Source organism: Orycteropus afer, unplaced genomic scaffold, assembly GCF_000298275.1.
Source record: "Orycteropus afer afer isolate SDZICR_OR568_19922 unplaced genomic scaffold, OryAfe1.0 scaffold00540, whole genome shotgun sequence".
In the NCBI taxonomy this organism is placed as follows: Eukaryota; Metazoa; Chordata; class Mammalia; order Tubulidentata; family Orycteropodidae; genus Orycteropus; species Orycteropus afer.
Window position 1 is genome coordinate 226,175 of NW_006922127.1, and position 11,870 is coordinate 238,044.

An 11,870-nucleotide genomic window follows, 5' to 3' on the forward strand; every position below is an offset into this window, starting at 1 on the left:
GTAATGATGTAATTTGGCAGGTGTGTAATGATGTAATTTGGCAATTACATAATGATATATTTTGGCAGTTATGTAATGATGTAATTTGGCAGTTACACAATGGTATGATTTGGCAGTTATGTGATGATGTAATTTGGCAGTCGTGATATGATTTGGCAGTTATGAAATATAATTTGGCAGTTATGTAATGATACGATTTGGCAGTTGTATAATGAGATACTCATCCCCCATTTTGTGATCTGATGGGGTCATCCTCCATTTTTGCATAATGCTGATTTTTGAATAATGACCTGGTCTTTGGGACCCAACCATGTTGATAAGTGAGACGTGGGTGTAACAGATGCTCTCCCCTAAGTACCACATTCTGAGTCTGGACAGTGCAGAGCATATGCCAGAGGGGGCAACATGGAGGCTGGCTGCCAGACTCCTCTGGTCCTAATCCCAGTAAGGTCGCAACTAGAATTCCATTTCCCACTGGTACTCAGGACTCGTCATTCTGAAAACTCCTAATGTTGGGGCCTCTTCGGCAGTTTGACAGAATTCAGGCATTTGTTGTGATGTTTACTCTACATTTAAGAGGACAGCTATCAGCAAATACTACTAAAAGTGGGTTTACAGCAAAGGAGTGTGTCCATGTGAACAGCCACATGCCCAGGCCCAGCCGGAAGCAAAAACAGTAAAGAGCAAGGCTGACCTTTCTGGAAGACAAAAACTCCATACCCCTGGCCACTTGAAAACTGTACGAAATCAGATCTTCCATTGTGATGGGCTGCTTGTAGAAATCGTCAGAATCTGGAAAGGATTAAAACCGTAACTGTTTTGTAATGGCCCTTATTATCCCACCAAATCCCAGTTCATTGGAACAATGTTAGCAAAACATAAAACAAACCAACAAGTACATCAGAGTTCATTTCGAGAGTGTTTGGGTTTCAACATGAACACCAGAGACTTTTTCCAGGCCTCCAGCCTCTTTTACCCAAATATTCTGTGTGTGTGTATGTGTGTGTGGGGTGTGTGGGTGTGTATGTGTGAGAGAGAGATAATCTATTAAGACAAAAAAGCCTGAGGGGAGACAATTGTACAATTCCCTGTCAAAATTAGTAACTCTGTAAATAATCTTAATTCAAATCTTATCTCCTCAGGACATTACTCTCAAGTCTCCCACGGATGTTTATTTGGGTGATAAATAAGAAAAAAATGTCAGAGATGCACAGTATGTTGTAAAAATATCTCTGACTGCAGGACAGGAAGGAATGAGTACCTACCCTCCTCTTCCTCAGCATCACTCAGGCTTTTATCTTCCTGAAACCCAGAGCTGGCGAAGCTCTCACTGCTGGTGACGCTATCTAGTCTTGGTTTCTTGTCTTGCTCTAGGTCCGGCTCCAGTTTTGTGTTCTTAGGCTCCACGTGTAATGCTGCATCCTTCAAACAAACCAAGAAGGGTACAGGTGAAAGAGTGTTCAAGGACAGGATGGGGGACAGTGTTCCCTCCAGCCAGTGACGGCCCGAATCGGGAACGCATCGCTCCGCAAAATGAACCAGAGGCGGGCAGCAAGGACCCTCTGGTGGCCAGTCACCTGGCGACCCCCAGGCTCCGTAGGGTCTCTTCTGCTCTTGAATGAGCTTCTCAACAAGGACTCATGTAGGTGAAAGAAACGGTAATAGCAGCTGCTTTACTGAGAGCTGACTCTGGGTCAGTCAGTATATTGAAGAAATCAAGGTACATTTGTCTCAATCCTTCCGACAGTTGTTTGAAGTAGTTCTCATTTCTACGTGGAGAAAAGTCAAGTAGTCAAAGTCACACACAGCTAGTAAATGGTCAACCTTGAGCCAAGGTCTGACTCCCACGTCTGTGCCCTTAACCACTTCTCCACACCAAACACCATCTTGTGAAGGATGGTATGAATGTTAGCAACTGTGTCCTGTTCTCAGCCCAGGGTACTACTTTCCTTTTTTCCTACGTTTTTTTCACCTTCTCCAATGAGGTATGTAGGGAAAGTATTGGATGAAACACCTCATGGGACTGAGTTACTGGGTACGAAGGCTCAGGGCAATAGCCTCAGGGGATGTCTAAGTCAACTGTCATAACACAGCTCATAAAGACAATGTTCTAAATCCTACTTTGTTAAGTAGTGTCTTAAAAGTGTGCAAGTGGCCATCTAAGCTGTAAGTATTGGTCTCTTTCCGTCTGGAGCAAAGGAGAGCGAAACAAATCAAAGACTCAAGGAAACAATGAGTCTACTAATGACCCATGTGAACCACAGCCTTCTCCAGGCTGACACCAGAAGAACTAGGCAGTGCCCGGCTACCCCTACTGACCCCTCTGACCAGGGACACAATGGACAGTCCTGTTAGCACAGGATAAAAATGGAGAACAGAAACAAATTCATAATAAAAGACCAGACTGACTGGACCAATAAAGACTGGAGGAACCCCTGAGACTATCATTCTAAGACACCCTTTTTATCTGGAACTGAAGCCACTGCCAGAGATCACCTTTCAGCCAAATAATAAACTGGCCTATAAAATAATAACACCTGTGAGGAATGTGCTCCTTAGAACAGTAAATTATTTAAGACCAACTGGCAACATTTGCCCAAAAGCAAAGCTAGGAAGGCAAGGAAGGGCAAGGAAACGAGGGATGGAAGTGGGAGAGTGCCGACACACTCTGGGGATGGCAACAATGTCACGGAACAATCTGTTTATGAATTACCGAGTGCGGAACAAATTTGCTGTGTAAACTTTCACCTGAAATACAATAAAATGTTAATGTCAGCAAAAGGATCCCCAGTGCGTTGGGCTTCACTTCATAATCACTATGAGAAGTAGTAAGAGAAGTCACAGGTTACCAATTCCTCTGATTTCCGCCTTTAAAACACAGATCCCGTTTCATCCATACAAGGGTGGAAAAGGCTTTTCACCTTGGACTGCGCAGCCAAGTCTGGGTTTCTAATCTGGCTCTTCCACTAACCAGGTGACCTCCAGCAAGTCAATTTACTTTTCTGGATTTCATTTTTCTCATCTGCAAAGCTCTATCCTCCTATCATTTTATGACCCATAGAAAAGCAATTGTTGATTCGAGGTGTCCATTAGGAACCAGAGAAGATTCTTACTGTCTTCAGTAATTCATCTAGTAACTATGCCACTACTTAGTATCTCTCCGTGGCTTCGTGACCAGACCATGTGCCTCGCTGCAATTCTGCTGGATGGTAATACAGAAAAAGAGCTGAGGGGTACAGGGGCTCAATTATGTTATGGATTGAACTGTGTCACCACCCAGAAGTATGTCTTGTAAATCCTAACCTCTAGTTGTGGTTATAACCCACTTGGGAATGGGTCTTCTGTTGTGTTACTGAGGCAGAATCAGTGGAGGGAGTGTCTTGAGTGAACCTCTTTGTTGTTGTTGTTAGGTGCCATTGAGTTGACTCCAACTCCTAGTGACCCCGTGAACAAGAGAACAAAACACTGGTCCTGCACCATCCTCACAACCATTGCTATGCTTGAGCCCATTATTGCAGCCACGGTGTCAATCTGCCGCATTGAGGGTCCTCCCCTTTTTCACTGACCCTCCACTTCACCAGGTATGATATCCTTCTCTAGGGGCTGGTCCCTTCTGCCCATATGCCCAAAGAACCTGGATGAAATCTGGCATTCTCACTTCTAAGGAGCATTCCCACTGCACCTCTTCCAGGACACATTTTTTCATTCTTTTGGCAGTCCATGGTCTTTTCAGTATTCTCCCCCAACCCCACAATTCAAAGGCATCAATTCTTCAGTCTCCCTTATTATTGTTTAGCTTTCACATGGACACCTCGAATCAACAACTCCGAAAATGATGGGAAGATAGAGCTTTGAAGATGAGATGTCTCCCTTATTCATTGTCTAGCTTTCACATAGAGATGCAAACTGGATTCAGAAAAGGACGTGGAATAAGGGATATCATTGCAGATATCAGATGGATCTTGGCTCAAAGCAAAGAATACCAAAGCGAGAATGGCCAGGCTTGGTCTCACCTACTTTGGTCATATTGTAAGAAGAGACCATTTCCTGGACAAAGGTCTCACGCTTGTTAAGGCAGAGGGTCAACGAAAGAGGGGAAGGCCCTCAAGGAGATGGATTACACATTGGCTGCGGCAATGGGCTCAAATGTAGCAGGGATCATGGAGCTGGTGCAGGACCGGGCGGTGTTTTGTTCTGCTCTGCACAGGGTCGCTATGAATCGGAGACAATTGATGGCACCTAAGAACAACAACAACCTTTCACATGGACCTGAGGTGACTGACTGATTGACTGGGTAGGCACATTTTAGTCTTCAAAGTGGTATCTTTGTTCCCTATCACTTTCAAAAGGTCCTTCGGAGCTCATTTACCCAGTGCAATATGTCTAATTAACTGACTCCTGCTTCCATGGGTGTTGATTGTGGATCTAAGTAAAATGAAATCTTTGACAACTTCAATCTTTTCTCCATTTATTGTGATGTTGCTTAATGGTCCAGTTGAGTTAACCTCTTATAAGATGTAATAGGTGCAGATTAAGCAAGGAGAGATGGGTAAGAATGATGCCAACCCACAGTGATATCTCCAAGGAATCAGGAAAGCAGAAGCTGAAGTGACAAAGACTTTCCTCCAGGGCTGATAGGGAGAAAGCCTTCCCCTAGAGCTGGCACCTTGAATTCAAACTTGTAGGAGCTCTGGTGGCGAAGTGCTGCTTGCTAAAGCCACCTACTTGTGGTACTTCTGTTACAGCAGCACTAGAGAACTCAGGGGAGCTCTGGTGGCGCAGTGCCTAAGGCACTTGACTACTAACCAGAAGGCTGGTGGCTCAAACCTACCAGCCACTTCTCAGAAAGAAGGTTGGGCAATCTACTTCCATAGAGATACTGCCTCAGAAACCCAAGGAGGGGTCACTATGAGTCGGGATTGACTGGGCAGCAGTGAGTGAGAGAACTCAGACAAGCAGCATGCCTTGGTTCACCTGCAGGGTGTGGCAGTGCAAGGAGTAACCAGACTCCCTATCTTTTCTTGGCTTTTCCTAACAATGCCACAAAGCAGGAGGATCCTTCCACTAGAGGGCACAGTGCGAGCAAGCAGAGGATAGAAGGAGGAGGGAGCTTCAGCAGGGACACTGCGACAAACTCTGAGCAACAAGCTCTGAGTGCGTGGAAGGTGTGAGACTCCTGGTCCTTGGGAAAGACACCTTCCTGGGCGGCAGGACTCACAGTGTAAACAGCACCGCCACCCAGGTGCACCTGAGAGAAGGCAAAGAATAGAACTAATGCTTATTGTGCCTCCCTGAGGCAGTTATGGGAGCTCTGGTGGATAGTGCCTAAGGCAGCTGACTGCTAACCGCAAGGCTGGTGGTTCAAACCCACCAGCCACTCCTCGGAAGGAAGACTGGGCAGTCTACCGCCTCGGAAACCCAAGGAGGGGTCACTATGAGTTGGAATCGACTCAACGGCGGTGAGTTTGATTTTTGGAGGCAGTTAGATTTGCTGCTGCTCAGTTGGGGACTGGAATCTTAGTTTTCACAAGATCTTCCTGGGACAGAAGGCAGCAGGGAAAGAGTGCCACCAAGAGCTTGAGACAGACACGTTTTCTGCTCCATGGAAACTCCTCTCTGCGGGCAAGGCAGCCTTCTCGTGTCTCCCAGAAGTCACAGCCTGGGCGCCATCTCCACGGACCGCAACTCAGGTCCCTTTAGCCCCTCCCTGCCCCCCTAATCAACGGTATATTCAGCTTTGCTTATCAGTAACCATGTCTGTGAAATGAAAGTTAATTCACTGAACTTTCAAGACTCTAGCGGAATACAGGGCATTGATTATAAGCCACACTTAAGGATTCTGGTGAATTTGCTTTGAAAATAAAATCTCCCATTTCGGCTTTGCCTTTGGGTTTTGTGTTTCTTTCACCTTCTCTCTGAAATCCAGCCACAGGTTCTCCCTGAAAACACTAACCAGGCTACAGGGAGGTGAATCATTAAATATAGCCGCTGAAGGAAGCCCCGTCATCCAAACAGAGGACGCATGACCCGAATGTTCCATCCTGCCCAAGTCCCTGGGGTGTCCTGCTGCCTTAGTTCTTTCTGAAGCCTGTCCAAGATTTCAGGGCTGGAGGGAGTTTGTACTGTTCTCAGCTCCAGGGCGCCACTTTCCACTTTTTCTTGTGACTTTTTTTCACCTTGTTCACTGTGGTGCACAGAAAAGGCAGTGGATGGGAAGTCAATGGGACTGAGTTCTTTGTCTCCCTGACTTTACCTCTTGGTAGGTGGGTGTCCTTAAGCCAGTTGCTTGACTTCTCTGGGCATATCTATCAAGCGAGAATGTGACCCGGTTGATCACAAAGCTCTCTCTCAGCTTCAAGAGTCTATTTATTTGAGGGCATGGCTTAAAACTGGGGAAAATACGTCCTTGCGTACATACTGCCAGGCTCATCAAAGGCTGTGTCTTTGGTGAGATTACAATTTGAGACAGGAAAGAAAAGAGCAGCTGTCTTTAGATGTGTGCCACATGAAGACTGTTGCTCCCGTGACAGAGACAGTATCTTTATTGGATCTCGGACCCTGGATCCATCATACATATCAATGGGCTTGCCCAATCTTTCCATCCCGGTGGGTCAGTAATGATGACAATGATGGTTAACATTTATTGCGTGCTTAGCTGCAAGCATTAGGTTCTTCCAACCACCCAGTGAGGTGGGCTTTGTTATGAGCTCCATTGAATCAATGAGGAAAGTGAAGCTTAAAAGACATTGAACACTTTGCTCAAGGTCCTAGATTTCCTGAGCAGTAGACAGAATTTAAACCCATGAAGTCTGATTCTGGAGTCTGAGAGCTTCACCATTATAAAACACGGCCTCACCACCAACGCCGCTGAGTACCAGTTAATAATGCTGTACTGGGGCCTCTTGGACTTCTCCAGCTCAGAGAACACAGCATTCATGCCGTAGGTTGCACTGGCAAATTTTACAAAATTCTTTCTCCTCCATTCAATGATCTCCTTTGAGTCTTGTCGGCCTTCAGGTCTTGCTGACCCGTAAGTTCCTGTTAATACCCGTTTTATTTCGGCAGGTGATGCTGGTTCAGAAGTGTGCGCAGGAGACAGATGGGTGGCGAGGGTGTGAGGAAGTGAGGGAAAGGACAGTAGGAGGAAAAGAAAGGGTTCCTCGCTTAGGCCCATCTCTGGCCTGTTGTTGATTACACAAGGCACCCAGGTGATTGAGTCTTAATTCCTCTAAACTAAAAAATGGAGACAATTGTATATGTTATTACCTTCCTTCAAGAAACAAGCAATTAGTGTATATGTCTCTGCGTGTATATATACATATATATGTATATATGGGCACATATATGAATATATAAGTGTACATATATGTATGTACACACACACAGAGGGGGGCAAAGAGAAATAAACTTATCAAGATGATTTAATAGGTTCTGAGATCAAGAAAACCCAAACTCACTGCCATCGGTTGGATTTCGACTCCTAGCGACTCCCATTGGGTTTCCAAGGCTGTAAATCGTTATGGAAGCAGATTGCTTCATCTTTCTTCCATGGAGCGACTAGTGAGTTCAAACCACTGACCTTTTGTTTAGCAGCCAAATGCCTTAAACACTACACCACCAGAGCTCCTTAGGTATTGAGACAGATGGCTGATAAACACTAACACCCCAACTGTGACTGCAGACACTGGGATCAAAAGATTCTCCATGCAGATCAGCATGGAAAGAAATACTGGGAAAAGGATGAAAAAGCATATATGGAGTTTGAAATCTATTTGCTAACAGAGAAAATGTTAGTTTCGCTTGCTTTCTGCTACAAGAGCCTAAATGGAAACTCCTTGGTGTCCTTAAAAAATGCCAACCCTTAAATTACTTACCTTGTTTAGGAAGAACAAGTCCCGTTTGCTCTTGAGGTAGTTGGATAGGTTTCCATACTTGCAGTATTCAACGATCACCATCAGAGGCCCTGCAGCCAAAAGAGTGCATGTCCAGTTACCCCAAGCTAGCCAGTCATTTGCCTGCTTGAGGAAACTCAAGCCACCTGTCTTTATGATATACGGTGGGGAGGGGAGAGCTAGGGATGCCACTTAGGGCTGAGAGGCTCATGAATGGGCTGGCTTTTTCCATGCAACTCGAGAAGACTATAAAATACAAAAATAAAAACACTAAAGAAATGGGAGCTCTGGTAGCATAGTGGCTAAGGCACTTGACTGCTAACCAGAAAGCTGGCGGTTCAAAGCCACCAGCCACTCCTGGGAAGGAAGATGGGGCAATCTACTTCTGTAGTGATACGGCCTCGGAAACCCAAGGAGGGGTCGCTATGAGTCGGGGTCCAATAACAACAACAACAAAGAAATGGGAAACTCTGTGTGTGTGTGTGTGTGTGTAGGGGAGGGCAGAGGAAAAAAAAAGGAGTAGAAGGAAAAGGGGAGAAAGAACTTTTAGGAGGGGAGGGGCAGAAGCCAGGTCTCCTTACTGTAACTACCAGCGACCCACTCTCTCTGCCTCTCAGTCAGACCCCTGGTGCAGAGGGGCCTCTGGTCATTGTCCCATCAGCCCTGGGACTGTCAAACAGCTCCTCCCGTCCTGCCCAGTGCAGAGAACAAGTTGGTCCTGTTTGGGCCTCCTCTCCCCAGCGGCACGGCTGCCTTGGGGAGTCTGCCCAGGGTTCAGGCGTGTGACAGGGTCTAAAGCTGACAGGGTCCAGACCCATGACCGGGCCCTGATAAAACTTCATGGAGAAAGAAGTTTGAATTTCCTACAATTTTTGTATGTCATGAAATACTCTTTTGATTTTTTTCACCAACTAAAAATCTCAAACCATTGGAAGCGCACGGGCTAGTTTGCTGACTCCCGGTCTAAAGGAAGCGAGAGGGTTGGGAGGAAGTCCCAGCCACACTATGGGTCGCATGAAGCGCCCTGCACTCCTTTCTCCTTCCGGGTCGTCAGCCATCCTGCGGTCTGGCTGAAGGGTCTCGGTCCCGGCCCCGGGCTCCCACGACACGCGGCCTCCCATCGGTGGACTGGAACACTAGAACTACAGCACGAAGGACAACTTCCGGGCCAAACGGGCCTGCCCCGGAGCTGCTTCCCAAGGCGCCCGCCCTGGGGCATGCCGAGAGTTGTGAAGGGAGCGCGCACCAGCTGTGAGCTTGTGGTACTAAAAGACTTGGGCGCCCTAGTTCATCTCTAAGGTTCATAAGGGCCGGGACCTTTCCAGTGGAGTGATTATGTATTTTTAGTATGGTTTTGTTGATTTGAAAGTGAGTTTTAGAAATCTTGATAGCACCCCGTCTTGCAGAGGTCGCCTGTCTCCCCAGGGAGGAGGAGTTATCGTCTGGGGAGCCTTCCTCCTGACCCCCCTACACGGAGCCCAGAGAAGAGGGTTGTCTGATTAGCCCTCGGCAGTTTTACAGATGCAAAACTGAGGCAAAGGAAGGAGGTTGCCAAAGCACTGAACTTGAGAAAGGGCTTATACTTGCCAATACTCAAGGAATGAGGGAGAAGCAGGCAGGGCTGCGTCTAGGTTCCTAGGACTTTATCTCTGGCCTCCTTAGCCCTTTGTGTCTGTCTGGTGTCTGTCTGTCTCTCTCTCTGTCCCTCTCAGCACTGCTCCTCCTACTAGATATGTCTTCTCCAACTTCCCCTCATCCCTGCTGCCTTCTGTGAGAGCTGGGAAAACACTGGTATGCACGTGTGGTCAGTGCTTTCCTTTCTGGAGCAGCTACACCCAAGGATAACCTGCCCCCTGCCCCCTTGGGTAAGGCCTGTGTGCATGGTGGGGGTATGAGAAGCTGTCCCCCACATCACCTCCTCCTGGGATCCTCCCAGTCGTGAGTCACTCCTCTGGGTGAGGCTACAAGAATGTCAACCTTGTAGGTTTAGCTCTGGTCACACTCCCTCAAAGTCATCCTGAGAGAAATACATCCCTTCCCCGCCCTCCACACATGGCTTAAAGCCTGGGGAAAGAGGTCCAGAAGGGAGGTCTAAAAGGGACGCCTTCTCTTCAGACCCTTAAGTTAACTATACAGAGAAGGCATTTCTAGAATGGGCGAGTCAGTGACCACCATTAGTGGACAAACTGTTTCCTCTAGAGCTATGGTGAGACCATTCTCTTGGAGATAAGGAGGAACAGAGGTGAAGAGATGGACCTTCAGGTCCGAGAACTCCAGCGTGTGCTTGGGGAGATGGAGGAGGGCCCCCCCATTCTCATTTACCTCCTTGCTTGGTGCAGGCTCCCAGCAGGTTGACCACATTCAGATGGTGGCCGATGTGAGTCAAGATCTTGAGCTCAGTCATCAGAGCTTTGTACTCGCTGGCCGTGGCCCCCTCTGTGTGAGAAGCAAGGAAGAATCAGGGCGACAGGACAATAGGGCTCCTTCCGCCGGAGGCGGCATTCCTGCCCTCCTTGTTTGTCAGTGCTCAGCCGGTTGCTTCGTTAACTTCCCCACATTCTACAGAAAGGCTGTCTGCAGACTGTTTTCATTACTCCCACCCTCCTAAGCCAACATCCTTTTGATTACAGTGAGGCTCAGAGAGGTGGTGGGGTTAGTCACTGGACATTTCCTCTTAGTGGGCCTAGTCCTGTCCAGCAATGTGCTGACTCAGAGCTGGACACCTTGAGAAACGGCCTTCCAGAAGTCTCCCTCCTGGCACAATGGGTGCACCAAGAACTCGCCAGTAGGGTGTGCTGTACACCTCCCCTCTTTTTCTCATGCTCTCCTCTTTGGGGGCCCACAAAAAGGGAGCACAAGGGGCCTGCCAGGTCGGAGTGGCCACTTCTGTAAACATCTTTGCAATGTGCCATTTTCACCCTGTAACCTTTTCCTCCCTGGAGTCCAAGGGTTATCTTGGGTTGTGAAGATCCATGGGCATCTGCCTTTAGCTACATTTTCAGAGATAAGCAACATCAGTCCAAGAATGAGCAGAGTCTACAGTTTGTTCTATCCGTTTGCTCTTACTGGTTAATTCCTAAGTCACTTAAAATTTTAAAAATCTTTTTTTAGACAACGAGAATGAGGACACATTGTGAAAAATGTAACCGATGTCACTGACTCATTTTGTAGAAATCATTCAATGGGAACCTCATCTGCTGTGTAAACGTTCACCTTAAACACAATAAAAGTTTATTTAAAAAAAAAATTTTTAGACTATAAAAATAATGTAATTGATATAAACTTGATGTAAAATATTCCAATGATATGATGTAAATAGAATACAAAGGAAAAGCCACCTCAGCCCACTACAGGTAATCACTGTTAATTTCAGATCTTTTTCTATGAATTTATAAATATATTGTTGTTGTTGTTGTTGTTATGTGCCATCGAGTCAAACCCGACTCAAAGCGACCCCTCCTTGGGTTTCCGAGGCAGTATCACTACGGAAGTAGGATTGCCTAACCTTCTTTCCGATATAAATATATATACCCAATCAAAGGTCTACTCTTTGGTTTACATAAATGAGATCATATATATGTGTGTGTGTGTGTGTGTATGATATATAATTTATATATGTATTTATAGCTCTGGTTAAGAAATTTGGCTAACCAGAAGGTTGGCAGTTTGAACCGCTACCTGTTCTGAAAGATGTGGCAGTCTGCTTCTGTAAAAATGACAGCCCTGGAAACCCTCTGGGGCAGTTCCACTCTGTCCTCTAGGGGCGCTGTGAGTCAGAATAGACTCCACGGCACTGGGTGTGGCTTGGGCTTTGCTTCTGTGAAGATTGACAGCCTTGGAAACCCTCTGGGGCAGTTCCACTCTGTCCTCTAGGGGCGCTGTGAGTCAGAATAGACTCCACAGCAGTGGGTGTGGTTTGGGCTTTGCTTCTGTGAAGATTGACAGCCTTGGAAACCCTGTGGGGCAGTTCCACTCTGT

The 11,870-nt window shown here is 46.8% G+C and overlaps 1 protein-coding gene across 1 annotated transcript in view; it reads right to left on the minus strand.

The window, feature by feature from the left end:
- The window catches only part of FLT1 (fms related receptor tyrosine kinase 1), a 201,508-nt gene that overhangs the window by 23,391 nt on the left and 166,247 nt on the right, over window positions 1-11,870 (minus strand). Inside the window, exons 18-21 of the mRNA XM_007955784.1 lie at window positions 10,215-10,328; window positions 7,875-7,963; window positions 1,266-1,422; window positions 695-792 (exon numbers count right to left, since the gene is read on the minus strand). Of these exons, the coding sequence (XP_007953975.1) occupies window positions 695-792; window positions 1,266-1,422; window positions 7,875-7,963; window positions 10,215-10,328 (458 nt within the window). The remainder of the gene's footprint in view (window positions 1-694; window positions 793-1,265; window positions 1,423-7,874; window positions 7,964-10,214; window positions 10,329-11,870) is intronic.